This window comes from Scyliorhinus torazame, chromosome 21 (assembly GCF_047496885.1).
Source record: "Scyliorhinus torazame isolate Kashiwa2021f chromosome 21, sScyTor2.1, whole genome shotgun sequence".
NCBI classification, from domain to species: Eukaryota; Metazoa; Chordata; class Chondrichthyes; order Carcharhiniformes; family Scyliorhinidae; genus Scyliorhinus; species Scyliorhinus torazame.
This window is the reverse complement of record NC_092727.1, coordinates 16,764,869-16,788,444: the sequence shown is the minus strand read 5'-3', so window position 1 is coordinate 16,788,444 and position 23,576 is coordinate 16,764,869. Positions and strand designations below refer to the sequence as shown.

General features: G+C 46.1%; 1 protein-coding gene across 5 annotated transcripts in view; it reads left to right on the top strand.

Moving 5' to 3' along the window:
* The window catches only part of alg9 (ALG9 alpha-1,2-mannosyltransferase), a 308,329-nt gene that overhangs the window by 194,706 nt on the left and 90,047 nt on the right, over positions 1 to 23,576 (top strand). The window contains exon 15 of one of the 5 annotated variants that reach the window (XM_072486570.1): positions 4,970 to 5,081. The exons of the other annotated variants lie outside the window; for them this stretch is intronic. Within the exon in view, the coding sequence (XP_072342671.1) occupies positions 4,970 to 5,045 (76 nt within the window). The 3' untranslated portion in view covers positions 5,046 to 5,081. The remainder of the gene's footprint in view (positions 1 to 4,969; positions 5,082 to 23,576) is intronic. 5 annotated transcript variants of the gene reach the window in all.

Sequence of the window (23,576 nt, the reverse complement as noted above, 5' to 3'; positions counted from 1 at the left end):
GCCTTGTGCGTCGGATACAGATGATGTAATTGATGGGAGGAGCCAGGTCTGTCTGCAGTTTTGCCGGTTGCTACAAGATTTTAAGTTGAACAGGAGTATGACAATACAGAAGGATTTTCAGGTTGTTGCTGAAAGAATCTCTCTCAAAATGTCTGCACTGAGAAGAAAGTATCCCTGATTGTTAACTTTAGTTATACTTGGCATTTGAACTGTGTAGGGTTGCTTAATTGGAATATATAATGGCAGTTGTAGGGAGAGAGTTCACATTTTTCCCCCCTTTTATTTATGAACTGTTTTAGCAGTTAATTGGAAAGCCATTACTGTGTTGCTAATGTGATTGATTCTGTGTTTAAATTAAAGTTTGTTTTAACATAAAAGATACCTATTGGTCAGTGGTATCACTCCTGTGGTTTAGTCGTTTTCTCTCACTGCCTTACAAATTGCAAATTGTTGGGATTCTGGTACTGGCGTCCTAATAACAGTGTCATGAACAGGGAGGAGGGGCAATGGTCTCCTTTACCGGTTGATATATATTCATCAATTCTTCAGAAATTGATTTATAGTTATGTTGACATGGATTTTCGACTAACTCAATGTCCTGCACCCTCTCTACAACCCGTGCTATTTTTAACACCTTCTTGAACAGGCGGAGATATGCTTGATGAAGGATGCCACCTCCTGCAATGCAGCATTCCCTTGACACTGCAAAAGGGCATCAACCAAGCTCGGTTCCAACGCAATGTACTAGTCAAATCCGGAACCTTCTGACTGAAAGGTTAGAATTCCCCCTACCGACTAGAGTCAAGCCGCAGCAACCTTTGCTTCAGTGGTACATTTTTTTAGGAAGTGGGCTAAAGTGTTAGATACACATTGGAATTACAATTTGAGCAGAGGAAGTACGTTGAAACCTCAAGCTGTTAAGATTGGTTAGCTCGGGATTGAACAGTTGAATTCTCACATTAGCTTCAATGGGGAATTGTCCAACATCAGCAAGAATAACACCAAGTGAATGAATAAGGATCTGTATGTGACGGTAATATAACCCAGCGCTGTACTAGCTCCAGCATCTGCAGACGACAGCTTGCAACATGAAGAGAATTTTTTACTCTTAAAGGTTAGGGAAATAGCAAGAATGCTGCTAGAAACCAATCAGTTAAAACAAGTTGCAATTTTAAGTGAATCTCATGTCCGATTGTATGTAATGCTGCATCTCTCTGGGATTTCGAACTGATGCTTGCAATTCTGCGCAGTGGGGTAGGAGCTGAATTACTGACGCAAGTAGTGAAGAAATAAAGCCCACTAAACAAAGCATTCACTCTGCTTTTCCCAGAGTAAGGTTTTTAACCCTTTGAGTGTAAGTCACAACATGTGTTGCACTGACTGTGTTGAACCTCTGTCTATCCTCTCAGCTTTAGCAAGGTGTTGGGCTGGGCGCTCCAGTTGCAATCATACACATGCACCATTGAATGCCTGATCACCGCTGCGTTGCTGCTGCAAATCGAACATGCTTTGCGCAGTAAATTCGAGAGAACCATCCCTGCATCACAGTTGCGACCCTCGTCATGGCAATGCCATGGTGCTGGATTGGCAGTGGCCAGAACCAGCTACTTATCCTCTTGGGTATAGCCCAGACATACCAAAAGAAAGAAAGAAAGAGAAGGCATGTTGGGTTAAAACTTGAAACTCGGAAAGATTGATTTGTTTACGCTGAACATTAAAACGATGGCCTTTTTCCTAACACCCTGTTTTTCATTTTGTAAATACTGTAGCGCCCATTGCAAACGTTTAACATTTTTTGCTCTCTGCAGCAGTCTTTACTGGCTCACCTTAGAGACGTCTTTCCTTCCTGCTAAACCTTAGATGTTTAAATCAGTTTTAACTTGTACTATTTCACAGTTTTCTTCTCACTTGTCTGTCACATGACTTGAACTGTGAGCACACAGCTAGAGGACACAAATGAACAGCTTCCAGGAAAATCAGAGGCAGAACAGACATGCCGTTGAAGCAGTTATTGTCCTGGCAATTAACCCCTTTCCAAAAGAAAAATGTTTGTAAACTATCTGATACCCCCCAGCATTTGGTAGATTTGCCTTCAGACGGCGAAACTCAATACTCGGGAACTCGTTAATCCCCTTCCACACCCCCACCCCTCTAAGACTCTCTTTCAAACACTCCTCCGATCAACGTTTTCTTACAATTCTGACTCTGTGATGCACACTGGGGCATGTTTCTAAGTTAAAGACGTTCTATAAGCACAAAGTGCTGTTGGTATGGGGTGGAATGGAGTGACCAAACGCGGTTCAGGGCATGGCGGTTTTCAAGCCGGTGAGACTATGGAAAAGACACCCCGAAATCAGCTGGCCAAGAGTGAAATTGTGACGATAGAAATTTTGGAGGGGTGGAAGGAAATTTTGCAGATCTTTTTGTTCAGTGGTCCAATCCGGGGTCAATCCTGACCTTGGGTGCCTGTCTTGTGTGGAGTTTGCCCATGTCGGCGTGGGTTTCCTCTGGGTGCTCCGGTTTCCTCCCACAGTCCAATGGTATGGTGGATTGGCCAGGCTAAAATTGCCCCTGATTGTCCAAAGGTTAGGTGGGGTTACAGGGATAGGGCAGGGCAGTGGGTCTAGGTAGGACGCTCTTTCAGAGGGTTGGTGCAGACTCGATGATCCGAATGGCCTCCTTCTGCACTGTTGGGATTCTATGAAATCATTGAAATTGAAACCATGATATTGTAGATTGAGCACAGTCAGTGGGAGGAGTGGCTTTATTGGGCTCCTTTTATTCCGGGCTTCCTTATTTCACACCCACTCTATATCCTTCTGCACCATGCATCATTCCTGCACCAAGAGAGGACTGGCTCGCAAACCCCAGAGAATTCTGCCATTGCAGTTCTTGAACTGACCACTAGCAGCCGCTCAAGAGTATTCTGGCAACACCAGGTCCTCCCAGATGTGATAGATCGGACAACTTTGCCATGTGGGAAATGGGGGAGTGGAACGTTTTTCTGCCAATTTTCTCCAGCATTTCTTTTACTGCTCTGAAGCCACCCTTTTGAACCTTGTCCAGTTGGCGACTATTTATGTGTGAGCCTTAATAATGAATAGCAGAGGTTGTTCCACGAGGCTGTTCAACCATATGTGACACCTTGATTGGCTGAGGAAGCAACGTCCATGCGTGCATGCCTTAGGAGGGTGATGGGGGTCATTAAACATCAAACAGGCAAGAGAATCTCGTCAGGTGAACCCTTTTTAACACAGAACAATATCTGTCCCCTTACAAACACCCTGACTGAGAACTGCGACCAGACCAGGGATGGAGCCTGATTGACAACCCATTGATATTTATGGCCCAGATACTGATTGGGAAAACTCTCTGGTCCATCACCCTACTCCTATAAAACTATTTTAAAAAGAGCAAAACGGACAAGTTTATCTTGTGCTATTTCTGACCAAAGAAAACTCCAAAGTCACCAGCATTAGTCAGCTCTGTGTACCATTCATTAACCTCTGGTCTAAGCCAATGCTGCCTACATAATACTGCCCCATCAGATGTTTGTAATAAAATTATATGATGTGGATACAGGATATAGAAAAGACTTTTTTCAGTGCTCCCATATGTCAGTTTGAAAAATAATTCGTAAACTTATTGCTGCATGCGTCACCAAAGCTGGCCTCACACAGGTCATCCACGCCAGATTCAGAGCTGCAGTGATCAGCTCGCAGCACGAAGTCTAACTTTGTGGCAATAGTTTGACGTTTATTTTCCTCGTGCCATGTCAAAGAGCAATATCAATTCACCCCTCTCCTCTTCCCCCCCACCCCCGCAAAACCCCGTTCTGTTTTAATTAGGGGTCATAGTCTCAGGATACAGGGTAGGCCATTTCGGACTGAGACATTTCATTCAAGAGGGCGGCACGGTAGCACAGTGGTTAGCACTGTTGCTTCACATCGCCAGGGTCCCAGATTCGAGTCGCGGCTTGGGTCACTGTGAGGAGTCTGCACGTCCTCCCCGTGTCTGCGTGGGTTTCCTCCGGGTGCTCCGGTTTCCTCCCACAAGCCCCAAAAGACGTGCTTTTTAGGTGAATTGGACATTCTGAATTCTCCCTCTGTGTACCCGGACAGGCGCCGGAGTGTGGCGACTTGGGGCTTTTCACAGTAACTTCATTGCAGTGTTAATATAAGCCTACTTGTGATACTAATAAAGATTATTATTATTGATTATTCTTATTATTATTGATTATTGTGAACCTGTAAAATTCTCTACCACTGAAGGCTGTGGAGGCCAAATCACTGAATGTATTTAAGAAGGAAATATATAGATTTGTAGACTCTACTGGTATCAAGGGGCATGCGGGGCATGCGGGAGTGTGGTGTTGAGATCGATGATAAAACATGATGATGTTGAATGGTGGAGCAGGCCCGAATGGCCTACACCTGCTCCGATTTTCTATGTTTCTATTTGTCCATGGTTGCAGGCCTTCAGATAGGGAGACCTAATTGTGTGACTCGTGTGGAGCGATCATGAATATTTAGCATCTTGTAAAAGGAGACCTCATCTGACAAACAGATTGGTAGACTGTGAATCAGCAGTGCCTTGTTTCCATATAGGGTGGGCTGTTTATAGATAGGAATGAAACTGGCCAAGAATTGCCCAAGAAACAAAGATAAGATTCATTTTCAATTCCCTTCTGCTTCTCCAGTCCATGACCACTGTAGTGATCTCTATATGTGCATGTACACAAGGGGTTAATGTGTATTCAGTAGCACCACATGATCACTAGAGGGCCCGACCAACAGGGGTATAAAAGGCAACCACATTGGGTCTCTGGCTCTGTCATGGGTGCACTGGGACCAGGGCAATAGCAAACTAGTTCAGATGGCTAGTGGAGTTACGTATAGTTACTGTAGTTAGATCTTGTTAACCTTATCACTAGTATCAAAGTAAAGAACTCATGCAATTATTGTTATAGTTACTCAATAAACCTTTTGTTACTACTGGATGAGTTCGAGTCTTCTTCATCGAGATTCAGAAGACCTCATCATTAACCAAGGATTGAGTAGCACATATTACCTACCACTCAGGTAACAAAACAACCACCAGTGACAAAGCAGGCAGATAGATGGCGTTCTCTCAGACTGCGTTCCGAACAGAGCAGCAACCATATGGAGCTACTCAGAAGCAATTGATGGCAGCTCTATTTCTGATTTTCCTTCTCTTACTTCCATCCTTCCTCAGTGTGGAGGCAGTGTTGCCAAACTTCATGATGCCTGAAGAGAATTCCAACATGGTTTCCATGTAATAGTATCGGGGTAGCGCCAAAGGACAAAGAAGTTGTAATTAATTTGGTGTCTGTCTCCCATTGACAGTTACACTTTCAGCTCCTAGACCCTCTGAACCTCCCAAGCTCTCTCTCTCTCATTCGAGATACTTTGTAAAGACCTAGCTCTTTTACAACACTCTTGACTACCTGTTCTAACGTCTCCTCCAAAAGCTCAGTGTTAATTCTTTTTTTGATCCGATTTAGGAATCGCAAATGTCGGAATCCCTGGAGAGATCAGGAAATCTGAAGTAGAATTGTGGCCATGAACCTAGCTCATGCCACTGTGAAGCGCCGTGTCCTGGCCCAGGGCTGTGCAACATTCAGAGAGCTCTTCATGCTCAAGTCTCTGAGACACATTTGTGAACATCCCTCATCTTTAAAAGCTTCCCTCGTGACTTTAATTCTGATATCATCGGGGCAGCACAGTGGCGCAGTGGGCTAGCTCTGCTGCCTCACTGCGCCGAGGTCCCAGGTTCGATCCCGGCTCTGGATCACTGTCCATGTGGAGTTTGCACATTCTCCCCGTGTTTGCGTGGGTTTCGCCCCCACAACCCAAAGATGTGCAGGGTAGGTGGATTGGCCACGATAAATTGCCCCTTATTGGAAAAAATGAATTGGGTACTTTAAATTTTTTTTTAAATTCTGATATCATCTGTGTCTCATTCAAAGAATATTACCATTTACCCTCTTATTGTGCTTTCTTTCTTCATCATTGCCTTCTCCTTCGGTGATAAGATGATTTCTTTGTAAGCTGCTGTACAATATGCGAGTGAGCTATGGTACCCAAAGGGTTACACGTGAATCTGAACCATGACAAGCACTTTATCTGTGATTCCCCTGGTACCAAGAGAACATTAACCAGCAAATTGAGCTGCCCAAATTGTTTTTGATTGACGGTTTGGAAGTCATTTTAGTCTGCAGAAAGCATTAACCTTTTGACAGTCATTGCAGAACTCTACCAAGAACTGAGCCAGTATCAGTTAATTAGAAATATACGCAGGAATAGAGCAAGCTCTGTGGTTGTATACATTCCATCAGTTATAAATTGGAAATGTGTAGCAACTCACTCACTCTCTAACCATTGTGCACAGCTTTCCCCATTAGCCTGGTACAGAAATGCACTGGTTTCTATATCGTCATACAGAAAGGTACTGGTTTTGACCCCGGAGCTAGCTAATCTCAGGAAACTGCTGCAATTGACCTCAGCATCTGAATCTTAAGAGTAAAGGAGGTAATGAAATGCTCTTGCTAACTCCGGCTGCAGACTCTGCACTCAAGGGTTTTGGGCGTGGACAAAATTTGGCTCCATCATCACCAGTCTTACGTGGGACGGTTGGCCGCAGGGTGAGGCCACAGAGGTGGCACAGTGGTTAGCACTGCTGCCTCACCAGCGCCAGGGACCCGGGTTCGATTCCGACCTCGGGGGACTCTCTGTGTGGAGTCTGCACCTTCTCCCCGTGTCTGCGTGGGTTTCCTCTGGGTGCTCCGGCTTCCTCCCACAGTCCAAAGATGGGGAGGTTAGGTGGATCAGATATGCTAAATTGCCCCTACAAGGGTTTACAAGATGGGGGATTGGGCCTAGGTCATGGGCTCTATCAGAGGGCCGGTGCAGACTTGATGGGCCCATTGGCCTCCTTCTGCACGGTCGGGATTCTGTGGGGCGCGATTCTCCACTCCCATGCCGGTTGGGAGAATCGCCTGGGCCGCCAAAATTTCCGGGGACGCCGGTCTGACGCCCTCCCGCGATTCTCCCAAGCGGCGGGAACGGCCCGGTCGAGTTTCGCGGGCCGCAGGCCGGAGAATCGCCAGTGACACCCAAAATGGCGATTCTCCGGCACCCCCGCTATTCTGAGGCCCGGATGGGCCGAGCGGCCAGGCCAAAACGGCGGGTTCCCCCCGGCGTCGTCCACACCTGGTCGCTGCAGTCGTGGGCGGTGCGTGAACGCTGGGGGGGCGGCCTGTGGGGGGGGGGCGAGGGCGGATCCTGCACCGGGCTTCACCTGAAATGTGGGGTGGCCCGCGATCGGTGCCCACCGATCATCGGGCCGTCCTCTCTGAAGGAGGAACTCCTTCCTTCCGCGGCCTCGCAAGATCCGTCCCCCATCTTCTTGCGGGGCGGATTTGGACAGGACGGCAACCACGCATGCGCGGATGACGTCCGTTATGCGGCGCCGGCCGCGTCATCTATGCGGCGCTGCTTTTACGCGGGCGACAAGGCCTAGCGCGGGTAGATGATGCGGCCCCGATACTGGCCCATTGTCAGGGCCTGAATCGGTCGGGACTGGGGCCGTTCCGCACCGTCGTGGACCTCAACGGCTTTCACGACAGCGCGGCCGCTTCGGCGTGGGAGTGGAGAATCCCGCCCTATGATTCTATGAATGGAGGGTTGGCTCCTGAGGAACTGACCCTGTCTGAGTAAAAGGGGTGAAAATTGGTTTTCCAAAATGGAAAATTCTATCGGCCGGATGTCGGACAACGAGTCAAGACAATTTAGAGACAGTGGAGGGTTTGAGGGTGGGATTGTTGAAGTGGATCTGGCCGTCAGCGATATGGAATCTAACAGTGTGATGCCTCTGAGGGAAGCGTGCAGACGAGGGACACCAGAAGTAACGGTGCAGGAGTGGGAAAAGAAACCATTGCAGATGATTCTCTGCCTACAAATGGATAGATAAGAATGGGAAGAGATAAACGTAGCCCCACCCGGCTAGATGGTGGCGGACAGGCATTGGCGGAGAATGGTATGGTCAGCTGTGTTATCGTTTACACTGTTGTGTGTCAATAGGTCAAGAAGCGTGAAGAGCACTGTCACAGTAACTAGGATGTCACCTTTGACTGGGATAAGAGCCATTTTGATACTGTGCTAGGGACAGAATCCAGATTGGAGGGATTAAAAAATGGAGTTCCAGTCCGGAAAGAAGAGTTTAAATGAGAGATGTAAGTGGAACAAGGTGAAATGCTCAAAGGAGGAGAAAGTGCCAGGGAGACAGACCAAGGTTTGTTTGGTCACACTATCGTAACAACAGCTTTGGCAGATTGAGTGGCGGAAGGTGTAGATCGGCGGGAAAGCTTTGTTTATGTGTAAGGTGTCATCCCCCTTCAGGCAGGTTTCCGTCAAGGCAACAGTGTCGGTGCAAAAATCCACGATAAACCCATGGATGGTAGGGCGGCACAGTAGTTAGCACTGCTGCTTCTACGGCGCTGAGGACCCGGGTTCGAATCCCAGCTCTGGGTCGCTGTCCGTGTGGAGTTTGCACATACTCCCCGTGTCTGCGTGGGTTTCACCCCACATCCCAAAGATGTGCAGTTTAGGTCGATTGGCCCTGTGAAATTGCCCCTTAATTGGAAAAAAATAATTGGGTACTCTAAATGCTTTTTAAAAACAAGGATGTTGAGCGCCTGGTTCTCAAGTGAACTGAAATTCTGAAGAGAGACGAAGAGAGGGGCAGCGGTCCTCAGGCAAAGTCTGCAGGATCGGCATCGGGAGGGGGTGAGTTGAATGGGTATGAGGTAGGAAAGAGCACGCTGGTAGGAGGGTTAGTGAGGGAACAGGATGGGGCAGCTGAGGTTGTGACTCGTAAGAAGGCCGTGTCAAACGTCTTGTTGGGCCTTTCAAAGGATGTCAAGTGAGGCACGGGTAGGAGATGTAGACTTATCTTAAAGGGAATCTAACTGGGATAGCAGCAAAAAAGTAGGAAGGGTGAGGATGGGGTAAGGATTTGGAATGGCAACATACCAGAGAGCGGAGAAATGAAAGGAGGTGTGACCACAGAAGTAATCCAGGACGGATAAAGAGAGAAGATTTCCATGAAGAAGGTAAAGTAAGGATGGAAAAAGAGGATCTGGGCCTGGGAACGCAGCCGATTATTTGCACTTGTGAGTAATCATGGGGGAAACTGTAGCTGCACAGACTTGGCTATGAAGCACGATTAGGGCACAGATATCCTGATATCCTTCTGCACTGGAGGGATTCCATGAATAAAAGCGGGACAATAGCAGGGAGTACAGAGTTAAAGTCAGAGGTTCCTTGGCAACTAAAGCTGACGTAACCAGGACGGAGTCGATATGGAGCAGCGACAAACTGATGTCCGGATTCAGAGACGGGTGCGGCAGGCGGGCGGGATGCAAGAAACAGTATTGGAGAATGCACCACTGCAGGTATTCCCAGGGGAAGGAAGATCCAAGGAATTGTGCAGAATCAGTTGCAAAGCAGAAAAAAAGGGGGAGGGGGAGAATCAGCTGTCGCTACACAAAATAATTTTGAAATTTAATTAACTGCGCAGCAGATTAGGCACAGCAGCTGCGTTTTTCTAAATTCATTCATGGGATGTGGGCATCGTTGGCCAGGCCAGCATTTATTGCCCATCACTAATTGCCCTTGAGAAGGTGGTGGTGAGCCGCCTTCCTTAACCGCTGCAGTTTATGTGGTGTAGGTACACCCACAGTGCTGTTAGGAAAGAAGTTCCAGGATTTTGACCCAGCGACGATGAAGGTGGGAAGGGCGATATATTTCCATGTAAGGATGGTGAGTGGCTTTGAGAGGAACTTCCTAATCTTCTCCCCATAACCTTCTAGATGGTAGTGGTCTGGGATTTGGAAGGTAATGTTGAAGGAGCCTTGGTGCGTTGCTGCGGTGCAGTTTGTAGATGGTACACCCTGTGCATTGGTGGTGGAGAGAGTGAATGTTTGTGGATGGGGTGCCTCAAGCGGGCTGCTTTGTCCTGGATGATGTCTAGCTTCTTGAATGTTGTTGGAGCTGCACTCATTCAGGCAAGTGAAGAGTGTTCTATCACACTCCTGACTTGAGCCTTGTAGATGGGAAACAGGCTTTGGCGAGTCAGGAGGTGAGTTACTTGCCGCAGGATTCTTAGACTTTCACTTGCTCTCATGTCCACATTATTTATATGGCCAGTCCAGTTCAGTTTCTGGTCAATGATAGTGGGGAATCAGCAATGGCAATGCCATTGAATGCCAAGGGGTGAGCAATGACAGTACCATCACTGACCGTAGTCCAGTGCAGAAACCTAGCTGTGCCGACAAGTCAATTAAATTGGAAACCCAAGATTGAGAAAAATATAAAAACAAAATACTGTGCGGGCTGTAAATCTGAAATAGGAACAAAATGATGGAAGCAGGTCTGGCAGCATCTGTGGAGGCAGAAACACAGTTCATGTTCTGAGTTGTATAAAGACGAATTTGCTTGTTTTAGGGCTAAAATACACCCAGTATTAAAGCCAGAGTGACTTGAAACAATGGAAAACAGGAGACTGAGGCAGAAAATTCAGAGCCTGGCAATGGAGGGTCGAGATTAGAGGTGAACAGTGATGAGCTGAGGGATGTGCCTGTCCAGTAAATACATAAAATTAAGTGGGCCCATTGCCAACATTATAAAGGTCTTTCAAATCTTCCATTCAGAGTGTCGGAGCTAATTATTTTTTTCAGTATTTGCTGCCTGAATGGAACATGGAATTTAAAAGATTCATAATTTGTTCAGCTATAATCCAGCACAATTTACATCAGTGAATTTCTGTCCAGTTGTCTGCCTTCCTGTGTAATAGGTGATTGTAAACACTCATTACTAATTATCTTGAGAACTCATTCCTCTTAAGAAATTTTGTAATTATTTAACTTGTTCGGAAAGGAAAGGATTTCATTTGGATTTTTTATTGTCACGTGTACCGAGGTACAGTGAAAAGTATTTTTCTGCGAGCAGCTCAACAGATCATTAAGTACATGGGAAGAAAAGGGAAGAAAAGAAAATACATAATAGGGCAACACAAGGTATACAATGGAACTACATAAGCACTGGCATTGGATGAAGCATACAGCGGTGTTGTGTTCATGAGGTCAGTCCATAAGAGGGTCATTTAGGAGTCTGGTAACAGCGGGGAAGAAGCTGTTTTTCAGTCTGTTCGTGCGTGTTCTCAAACATTTGTATCTCCTGCCCGATGGAAGAAGTTGGAAGAGTGAGTAAGCCGGGTTGGAGGGGTCTTTGATTATGCTGCCCGCTTTCCCCAGACGGCGGGAGGTGTAGATGGAGTCAATGGATGGGAGGCAGGTTCGTGTGATGGACTGGGCTGTGTTCACGACCCTCTGAAGCTTCTTGCAGTCCTGGGCCGAGCAGTTGCCATACCAGGCTATGATGCAGCCTGATAGGATGCTTTCTATGGTGCATCTGTAAAAGTTGTTCAGGGTTAATGTGGACATGCCGAATTTCCTTAGTTTCCTTAGAAAGTATAGGAGCTGTTGTGCTTTCTTGGTGGAAGCGTCGATGTGGGTGGGCCAGGACAGATTTTTGGAGATGTGCACCCCTAGGAATTTGAAACTGCTAACCATCTCCACCTCGGCCCCGTTGATGCTGACAGGGGTGTGTACAGTACTTTGCTTCAGAAGGAGGGAGTATTATTTCCTGAGCTGTTTTAAGTATCTATTTTACTTGCCCGCTTGCCTTCCTCGTACATGTCTTTTGCACCAATTCCTGGCAGGTCCCCACTCACCGGCATTGTCTCACTACTTTTTTTGTATTGGGTGTCCACCACCCCTGCCCCCGTGCCCTTGAAGAAAAGAAACGTAAATAAAAAGATTATTACGAAGGATTGGCTTTTAAGCAGCCTTCATTAAGAAAGAACTTTCATTTGTGAGAGTCTTTCCCGACCTCGGTGTCTCCAAGCACCTCACAGTCATTGAAGAAAGTGTAGGCACTGTTGTGTTGCATAAGACGTCACAGATAATTTGTGCACAGCAAGCTACAACTAAACCCAACTAGGATGGCGGTACAAGTGCTACAATTAGCCTCAAGCGTTGTCCTGATAGTGGGCGGCACGGTGGCGCAGTGGTTACCACTGCTGCCTCACGCCGCCGAGGACTTGGGTTCGATCCTGGCCCCGGGTCATTGTCCGTGTGGAGTTTGCACATTCTCCCCGCGTCTGCGTGAGTCTCACCCACACAACCCAAATATGTGCAGGGTAGGTGGATTGGCCACACTAAATTGCCCCTTAATTGGAACAAAAGAATTGGGTACTCTAAATTTTAATTTTTTTTTAAGCGTTCCCCTGATAAAATGGCAAAGATTAGTCAGTATTCCCAATGTTGGGCATCTGACGAGGAGATGATCAGGTCCTGCTGGGATGCCCCATGTGTCCAAATAGCTGCTGACACTCACCGTCTGAGTTGCAGCATGACAAGCGGCCAGGTTGGCCAGCTACCCACGGGCGGCCTGCAGCCACGGAGCCTTCGCCAATCGTGACCTGATGACTTCGAGGGAAGGAGCAAACAAAACGTCACCCTTGCACAATGAGCACTGCTGAGGAGCCTTTGCTGTGAGGGTTTGTTGACAAAGAGAACAGTGGGGAAGATGTGAAGCACCGAGAGTTTGACTTTCCGTGTCATTTGGGTGCATTAACTGGTGTTGCGAAATCTCTCTCTACCTTTGCAATGATAAATGTGAAAATTGCTCTGTGCCACTGGCATCTGTCATGGGCAGCGGGGCGGCCAATTGTAGCGCAGCCGCCTCGGGCTCGTCAGACATAGGGCTGTCGCTCCTTCAAGTGCTTGCGTCATTCGGGCCCATTTGTTCCCTCAGGTGGCTGAGGGAAGGTTGAAGTTGGCTGGCTACTGTGTCTCCTGATAGGTGTAGGTCAGACACATTAGAATGCATCACACATGTTGGTTCCATGTGAACACCACTGCTGGCTCTCCCTCCCTCCCACCCTCTCTCTGTAACGTTTCCCTTCCTCCGTGAGGGGGTGTGGGGGTAGTGTGCAGGGAGGAAGCAGAAAGAAAAAAGTAGAAATAAAAATTCTGTTTTAAAATCTCCACGAGCAGCACGCAGCTTGTTCGAAAAAGCTTCTCAGTGGGAAGCACCAGGAGTACGTTGGGTTGCCATGGCGACGCTCCTCATTTGCATGCCACAGTGCACCTTCACAACCTCAGCATTCGCAGATGCTCTCTGCAGAGATCGCTCCAATCAATTTTATTTATTTTCAACAAAGAATCCGAAGGTCCACGTTTTCAGGAGCGCCACTGAAATATGCAAATTAAATTAATATCGTTCCTCACCAGCTTACATTTCCTTCAGAATTAGGATGCTTTCTGGCTGGGAATGATTGATCGGGGCGTAAGGCGAGACCCTGAATAATAGGAAAAGTCCCGACGTGGAGGTGACAAAGGTGCACGTGATTCTGAGTCAAGAGAAATGATTTTCCAGTTCCATGTCCAGCTGTTCATTCTCTTCTTTATTTATTTTTTTCCATTTTTCCCTCCCTCATTTACTCTTCTCCTGCACCAAGGGCGTTTAAGTCCATCGCCTCGCGTGAGCCTAAATCGAGGCAGGGCATTTGCTTCATAGCTGAACTTGATCCTAATGTCCATTTTTAAAATGTATCCGTTTGTAGGATGTGAGCCGTGCTGGCAAGGTCAGCATTTGTTGCCCGTCCCTGATTGCCCTGGAAAGCTAGTGTGAGTGAGAGCAGATCGTAGTTATTGTACTAGTGTAGAGATTAGTGGTAGATGAGTGTAGATTGTATGTTTGTTGTCAATTGTTTATTATAAAGAAGTAAGGGGTCGAATTCAATTAAGTAGTGTAAATAAACCTTTAGCTTTGTTTAATGCAAAAGCTAATTGAGGTCTTTGTGAACACTACGCCAACCATCCTAGGATCTGAACCACAAAGAACACCACAGTGGCCCCTTTCCCTTTTTTTTCCAATTTCTGCTCTTCCGAAGGCACCGGTTCCGACACCTCAGCCGACTTCTCGTTCTTGAACCTGCACAGTGAACCAGCCTATTCGGCTGTGGACAGCATCGCAACCAAACTCAATCCTATTCTCTCCATTGTCAATGTTTGTGCACTTTTAGCCGCGGCCATTGAACAGCAGTCAGCAGAAGCACGTCGGCTGATCCACTCCCCTTCCGTAGAATATTTTACAGTAACTTCATTGAAGCCTACTCGTGACAATAAGCAATTATTATTATTAATATTGAGGCCGTTTTTAGCAGCTTCATCGCTGTCACCAGTGGCACCAAACGATTGATTCTAAATTGGGAAACAAACCTGGGAACCTTGAGCCTGGCATCCATGTCTGGGCCTTAAAATTGCAATGAGTCTAAGTCACTTGGATCCCAACTTCTTGGGAATGCGTCCTGCCACTGGTTTCAAGATGTGTCGGCAATAAGCCTGTGAAACTCTCAATGGTCTCTTAGTTGAGGTGAAGTAGGCTGGGAGAAGGGAGTAGGACCTCTAGCCCTCTTATCTCAATAACACCAATTTTCCCAAGTGAAAAGTGGCATTGCCATTTCACGCAAGCAATAATCAAACAGCTATCCCTCTCTCCCCCACCCCCGCCTCTCTCTCTGTCTCTTTCAATTTTGCTTTTGAACGGAAGGACACTGTATTTCCGTGGCATAAGACAATGAAGATTTAGAGATTGATTCCTGCGTTTAGTCAACAATTTCATCGAATGCCAGAATGGTAGACGGCAAATTAGACTGACCCTGGTCTTTGTGAAGACTGATGATTCCCATGCCTGGTGGTAAAACAATCTGACCGTTTGATTTCAAAAGCATCGTCTTTCGGTGCGGTTTGAAGGAGTTGATTTGGACACTTGAGCCAAAGAACACATCATCCACCCAGCGTTCCCACCTGACAAACTTAATGAGGTTGCATTTCACCGAAATAATGAAACGTCACAGTAAATTAACAGTGGGTTTGCGCTGTGTGTCTGATTAGAGCAGATCCGAGTGCCAATCAACTAATTAAACCATTAGACATGACTGCAGATGAGCCGTTGTGAAAGAATACACTTTGTAACCATTGCGCAACAATTTACATTTAGTGGGCAATAAATCTCGCCAACGGCAGGTGAGAGAACATAGGGGCCACTGTACTCCTTGCTCCTGTCATCATTGATCACCAGCCAAGGCGTGCATGAAATCAGAGAAGGATCTTTACTTTTCGAAAGGCTTACAGTGAAATATTTAACTTTGGCTTTCGTCCCAAATATTTAGTCAGCTGTCGTGTGCGCACAAAAGGAAATCATACCCAACACTGGCTGGATGGCAGAGAACCATGAGCAACTCAGCACAAGAGCATCAAATTTGTAGTTGTTGCACTGTCAGAACCCCTTCAGTTGAGTCAGTGCCTTGTGGATCCCCTTGTATCCACTCCACATCTTACTCAGGAGAACCAAATTAATTTCTGACCCGCAGGAGTGTATTTGCAATTGACCATGTTCGGCCAAAAATGGCAAATATTGAAACCAATAATGAAAACCATTTGGAATATCACAACTGTAATTTGCATTTCTGTCAGTCCCTTCAGGTGTGAAGAGATGTCAGCATAGTTTCTGGATGGATGCGAAACAAAGTTAAATGGAAGATGGGTGGAGAAGAAAGGGCCTCAGGAGGATTTTCATAGAATTCAGAGAATGCCTACAGTGCAGAAGGAGGCCTTTCAGCCCGTCCAGACTGCACAGACCCTCTGAAAGAGTACCCTATCCAGGCCCACTCCCCCACCCTATCCCCATAACTCCACCTAACCTGCAGATGTTAAGACACTAAGGGGCAATTGATCATGGCCAATCCATCTAACCTGCACGTCTTTGGACACTAAAGGGCAATTTAGCATGGCCAATCCACCTAACCTGCACATCTTTGTACTGTAGGGGGGAAACCGGAGCACCCAGAGGAAACCCGCGCAGACACGGGGAGAACGTGCAAACTTTACACGGTCACCCAAGGCCGGAAACGAACATGGGTCCCAGGTTCTGTGACGCAGCAGTGCTAACCACTGAGCCGCCTCTGTTGGCTTAAAATAAAAAAGTGAAAACGCACGGCCAAAATATAGGTTAACATTTCGGATGTCAATTTTGATGACAGGGTCCTGCAGCTGACACTTTCCTTCCAAGTTAGGTTGTGTGGTAAGTCCTCCACTCCAGGAGCTAAGCACATAATCCATGCTGACATTTCGGTGCTGAATTGAAGAAGAGCTGCCCTTCAGATGCGACACTAAACCAAGGCCCTGACTGACTCCTCCATTATTATCTGCTGCTGTTAAAGTAAAAATGTCATACCGCTGTCCAAAGAAAAGCGTCCTGGCCCACATTCCTCCGTTGGCCAACACCGCTGAAAACAGTTCCTTTATTTGCTCTAAACTTGGTTATCCCAAATATATGGCCCACCTGGCCAGCCGACCACATTCTGCCTCTATAAACGTGAGGTCATCCAACATCCTGCTGCCCCATCTCCTCACTTGCGCCAAATCCTGTTAACGCAGCGCCCCAGTGCTCACTGAGCTAGGCTTTCTCCTGGTCAAGCAATGCTCGATTTTAAAATTCCCATCCTTGTTTGCAAATCTCCCCATGGCCTGACCCCTTCCCTGTCTCTGTGATATCCTCCAGCTCCAAAACCCCTCCGGGATGCCTGCACCCCGCTCTGATTCCAGCTTCTTGAGCATCTCTGATTTTAATTATTGGTAGCTGTGCCTTGCGCTGCCTGGGCCCCTAGCACTGGAATTCCACCCAAGACCTCTCAGATTCTCTACTTCTCTTTCCTACTTTAGGACACTCCTCACAACTTCCCTCTCTGGCAAAGATTTTGGACACCTGTCCTAATACCATCTGAGGTGTCAATTTGGTTTTTTTACAATTCCTTTATGAAGATCTTGGGACATTTAATCACGTTGGAGGCGCTATATCCATACAAGTGTTTTTGGGGATCTTTCTATGTGAAAATTGGCTGCCATGTTTGGCTACAAAACTGCAATGACTCTGCTTCAAAAGGATAGGAAACACATTGGGATGTTCCAGAATGAGCACTGTCCTATAAAACTTTATCTCACATTTTTATCTCACATTTCCAAGGGATCATGGCTGGAATCTTCTTGGCCGTTGGGATTTTCTTTTCCCGCTGGCGAGTGGCGGGAAGAGAGAATCCCGCTGCCGGCAAACGGCACGACGTTGACAAACACGCGGTTGGGGGTTTGGAGAATCCGCCCCGTGTTTTTTCTTTCATATTCGTTAATCTTTTGCTCCTTCTGCTCCTTTCAATATCTATTAAAAATAAATTCTACGGTGGTGCAGTGGGTTAGCCCTGCTGCCTCACGGCGCCGAGGTCCCAGGTTCGATCCCGGCTCTGGGTCACTGTCCGTGTGGAGTTTGCACATTCTCCCCGTGTTTGCGTGGGTTTCGGCCCCACAACCCAAAGATGTGCAGGATAGGTGGATTGACCACGCTAAATTGCCCCTTAATTGGAAAAAATGAATTAGGTACTCTAAATTTATTTTTAAAAATAAATAAATAAATCCTAATCATGAGGCATCAATTCTTGTTAGTTTTCTTTCCAAAATGTACCAGAACGTCAAAGACTTTGCTCGTGCGACAGCATGAGATATCGGGGAGATTGGTGGCACAGCGGGCAAGTCACTGGACTAGTAATCCAGGCTAATGCCCTGGGGAAGCAGGTTCTAATCCCATTCAATTAATAAATTTGAAATATAAAATGGTCTCCGTAATCATGACCATGAAGCTAACGTTGATTGTTGTACAGACCCATCTGGCTCACTCATGTCCTCATGGAGTGACGATCTTATGAGGAAAGGCTGAGGGACTTGAGGCTGTTTTCGTTCGAGAGAAGAAGGTTAAGAGGTGACTTAATTGAGGCGTACAAGATGATCAGAGGATTAGATAGAGTGGACAGTGAGAGCCTTTTTCCTCGGGTGGTGATGGCTAGCACGAGGGGACATGGCTTTAAATTGAGGGGAGATAGATATAGGACAGATGTCAGAGGTAGGTTCTTTACTCAGAGAGTAGTAAGGGCATGGAATGCCCTGCCTGCAACAGTAGTGGACTCGCCAACACTAAGGGCTTTCAAATGGTCATTGGATAGACATATGGACGATAAGGGAATAGTGTAGATGTGCTTTAGAATGGTTTCACAGGTCGGCGCAACATCGAGGGCCGAAGGGCCTGTACTGCGCTGTAATGTTCTATGTTCTAAGGGGAGGGAAATCTGCCGTTCTTACCTGATCTGGCCTACATGTGACTTCAGACTCACAGCAATGTTGTTGACTCTTAAATGCCTTCTGCAATAGCCTAGCAAGCCACTTAGTTCAAGGGCTATTAGGGATGGGTAACAAATGGACGCCCATATCCCGTGACAGAATGAAGGAAAAAAAGCAGAGGGAAATGGTCATTTTTTTCTCTCATGAAAAAGATGATTTTTTTTTAAGCATCCTGATGCTAACGCGTTGCTTTATTAGATATGTCAAACATTGTCTTCTGCATAACATCTTCGAGTGGCAGAGAAGCAAAGCTGAAGAGCCAAATTCCTCGTGTTGGAGGCTCCTGAAGCCTCTCGAGGTGATGAACTGCAGGATTTCAAATAAAGGACTATCACCGCTGACGGAATTGAGTTTTTGGTGGCATAATTATGCGATCAAAAAGAAATGTGACAAGGTGACTTTGTGCCACAGTTCTCCGAGGTACTCTCAATTGCGGTCGATTGCTTTTCAGCGTCAAACTTGTTTTAATAAAAATAGCGATTCGAGCTCTCCTCGAGGCACAAACATTCTGTTCAAATGAAAGCACCGAGCTCAGTTCTGACTTAACCTTTTCAGTTCATCTGGCACATTTAATGCAGTCAGTGGCAACCCAGACCGAGATTGCTCACTCGCGGAAACATAGCCAAAATTAATGTTGTTCAAGCAACTTCCCAAGCAAAAAAGTGATGCAAAATTAATTTCAAAACGATAAATTAGAAGGATATAGTATAGTTTGCTTCTCAGTGTTGTGAAGAAAAAGGTGCTACCTTATTTTCCTGATGATATTGTCCCCTGTTCTGGTACGGTTTTATTGGTGGCAGCTGCCCTTTGGTGTTTCACAGTTGGGTTTTTGTAGCAGACACCCTATTGCCCTTATATTGAAGTAATACAAACAAAGAACAAAGAAATGTACAGCACAGGAACAGGCCCTTCGGCCCTCCAAGCCCGTGCCGACCATACTGGCCGACTAAACTACAATCTTCTACACTTCCTGGGTCCGTATCATTCTATTCCCATCCTATTCATATATTTGTCAAGATGCCCCTTAAATGTCCCTATCGTCCCTGCTTCCACTACCTCCTCCGGTAGCGAGTTCCAGGCACCCACTACCCTCTGCGTAAAAAACTTGCCTCGTACATCTACTCTAAACCTTGCCCCTCTCACCTTAAACCTATGCCCCCTAGTAATTGACCCCTCTACCCTGGGGAAAAGCCTCTGACTATCCACTCTGTCTATGCCCCTCATAATTTTGTATACCTCTCTCGGGTCGCCCCTCAACCTCCTTCGTTCCAGTGAGAACAAACCGAGTTTATTCAATCGCTCCTCATAGCTTATGCCCTCCATACCAGGCAACATTCTGGTAAATCTCTTCTGCACCCTCTCTAAAGCCTCCACATCCTTCTGGTAGTGTGGCGACCAGAATTGAACACTATACTCCAAGTGTGGCCTAACTAAGGTTCTATACAGCTGCAACATGACTTGCCAATTCTTATACTCAATGCCCCGGCCAATGAAGGCAAGCATGCCGTATGCCTTCTTGACTACCTTCTCCACCTGTGTTGCCCCTTTCAGTGACCTGTGGACCTGTACACCTAGATCTCTCTGACTGTCAATGCTCTTGAGGGTTCTACCATTCACTGTATATTCCCTACCTGCATTAGACCTTCCAAAATGCATTACCTCACATTTGTCCGGATTAAACTCCATCTGCCATCTCTCCGCCCAAGTCTCCAGACAATCTAAATCCTGCTGTATCCTCAGACAGTCCTCATCGCTATCCGCAATTCCACCAACCTTTGTGTCGTCTGCAAACTTACTAATCAGACCAGTTACATTTTCCTCCAAATCATTTATATATACTACAAAGAGCAAAGGTCCCAACACTGATCCCTGTGGAACACCACTGGTCACAGCCCTCCAATTAGAAAAGCATCCCTCCATTGCTACCCTCTGCCTTCTATGGCCTAGCCAGTTCTGTATCCACCTTGCCAGTTCACCCCTGATCCCGTGTGACTTCACCTTTTGTACTAGTCTACCATGAGGGACCTTGTCAAAGGCCTTACTGAAGTCCATATAGACAACATCTACTGCCCTACCTGCATCAATCATCTTAGTGACCTCCTCGAAAAACTCTATCAAGTTAGTGAGACACGACCTCCCCTTCACAAAACCGTGCTGCCTCTCACTAATACGTCCATTTGCTTCCAAATGGGAGTAGATCCTGTCTCTAAGAATTCTCTCCAGTAATTTCCCTACCACTGACGTAAGGCTCACCGGCCTGTAGTTCCCGGGATTATCCTTGCTACCCTTCTTAAACAGAGGAACAACATTGGCTATTCTCCAGTCCTCCGGGACATCCCCTGAAGACAGCGAGGATCCAAAGATTTCTGTCAAGGCCTCAGCAATTTCCTCTCCAGCCTCCTTCAGTATTCTGGGGTAGATCCCATCAGGCCCTGGGGACTTATCTACCTTAATATTTTTTAAGACACCCAACACCTAGTCTTTTTGGATCACAATGTGACCCAGGCTATCTACACCCCCTTCTCCAGACTCAACATCTACCAATTCCTTCTCTTTGGTGAATACTGATGCAAAGTATTCATTTAGTACCTCGCCCATTTCCTCTGGCTCCACACATAGATTCCCTTGCCTATCCTTCAGTGGGCCAACCCTTTCCCTGGCTACCCTCTTGCTTTTTATGTACGTGTAAAAAGCCTTGGGATTTTCCTTAACCCTATTTGCTAATGACTTTTCGTGACCCCTTCTAGCCCTCCTGACTCCTTGCTTAAGTTCCTTCCTACTTTCCTTATATGCCACACAGGCTTCGTCTGTTCCCAGCCTTTTAGCCCTGACAAATGCCTCCTTTTTCTTTTTGACGAGGCCTACAATATCACTCGTCATCCAATATAATCGCTTCTCTGCCTTTTGGCTAAGATGAGCGTGAGGTCAGGCGTAATGCCTGGATCTGGTATGTCTCTCTTCTCGGGACCATGAATTGGATTCAATTTGAACTTTTTTTTGGAGCAAGCAAGGAGCTGGATTAAGGATTTGTCCCTATCCACTCTGAACTCTGGCTTTGTAACTCTGATAAAGTAATAAAAACAAATATCGAAGTAATATAGTATGTTCCGCATGGACACAGCATTTTCACGACATCCTCCATCCGTAATACTTGTCGACAAAGAAAAGCTGTTTCCAATTGCTGGCGGTACAGAGCTTAAGCTGCATAGGTTTAAGGTTTCGGGCAAGAGATGCCGGGGATGTAAGTAAGAACCTTCTTTACCCAGCGAAGTAATAACCTGGAACTCACTGCCTACGGAAAGGGAAGCAGTGATAATAACTGATTCCAAAAGGAAATCGGATGGGCACTTGAGGGAAAGGGCTGGGGGATAGAACAGTGAAATGGACCTGGCTGGATTGCTTTACTGAGAGCCAGTATGGACTCGATGGGGCAAATGGCCTCTTTCTGTGTTGTAATGACCTTGTGACTCTCAAAAACTCTACGTTCGTTTTTCTTTTTAAATCTGCAAAAACATCACCGAATCACCAGATGGGTTAATAGTTTGGGTGTAAATAATGAAATAAGTTGACCTGCTGCGTATTCCTAACATTTTCTATTTTATTTCCCAGTATGCATATATGTAATGCCTTTTTTTTCTGATAGTCATACTTCCTGAAAGTTGAAGTTTATCAGCAAAGGATTACATAAAGTAATATTCTTCCAGCAGAGGAATTGTTCAGCCTCTGTTTCTACTTCCCTCTCTCTCGCTCTCTTTCTCGACTCTGTCATTCTCTAAGCTGTCCCATTAGAAGTCAGAAGGTGGTCTAACTTCCCTCAGGCTGAGGGGGTCAAAGGTTGCCTGTCAAATACTCAGTTGTCCAGACTGCAATAGCATCGTTCTCGTAGATAGACCCTACCATCAGTTATTCCAGGACCTTGACCGTGTGGATATTTGGCACGGAAATTGAGTGCTGTCCGCAATTCACTCTATGTGCTGCTCAGACACAAAGCTAATGTTTTAACTGAGGACATTTTGTGCAATTGACATCTTGTTGAAAATTTGACACTTCTATTAGCTTACACTAAATCTAGGGCGCAATGGTCAGCACTGGTACCTCACGGCGCCGAGGTCCCAGGTTTGATCCTGGCTCTGGGTCACTGTCCGTGTGGAGTTTGCACATTCGCGCCGTGTTTGCATGGGTTTCGCCCCCACAACCCAAAAGATGTGCAGGGTAGGTGGATTGGCCACGCAATTTCCCTTAATTGGGTAAAATGAATTGGGCACTCCAAATTTTTTTTAAAAGCTCACACTAAATCCACAGACAAGATGAAACAAAACATTCCTGGGGCAACACAGCTAAGCTAAAGTTTGCATTGCTATTTAATTCCTTTGTGTTTTTACTGGGAAGGTATGCTGTCATTGTAAATATCAAGTCTATCTCGTGTTCTTCAAATAGCTTGATGTTTTAACAGCATTCAATAATCAGAAGAGAATCCTAACAAAAGATACATATATATATAAAATGGAATGATAGTTGTGTTGTACATATGCATGTATGATATTGGACCTCGTGTGGCTTACCTTGCTGTTGACAGTATATCCGAACTGGATGTTGACAGCCGTAATCAAAATGAAAATGAAAATCGCTTATTATCACAAGTAGGCTTCAAATGAAGTTACTGTGAAAAGCCCCTAGTCGCCACATTCCGGCGCCTGTTCGAGGAGGCTGGTACGGGAATTGAACCGTGCTGCTGGCCTGCCTTAGGTTGCTTTAAAAACCAGCTCTTTAGCCCTGTGCTAAACCAGCCCCAGCCCCAGTATGATTGCCATGTACTGAACACTGTTTATAGATTTGCCATCAGGAATTTTCTTTTCTCTTAAAAAAAAACACGGCACCATTAAGTTTAAACAACACAGTAAAATGTTTACAAAATATTTAGTTTCTTTCCATTAGTATTGTTTTTGATTGACCTGCAATCAGTGTATTTCCAACAATGCCTGTCTTTTAGATTTCCAGCATTTTCAGTATTTTGTACTTGACTTTGCATTAGGTGACCAGTGTGCAGAAGGTGTTCTGAAAAAAATCATACCTGATGGAATTTTAACTCCATCTACCACCTTCACATGTTAATGTTCCCCATCCGTCCCTTTTGTCTCCAGAAACACATCTAGTTGTACAAAACTATGGGGGAACGTAGATAGGAAGAACCTTTTCCCCTTAA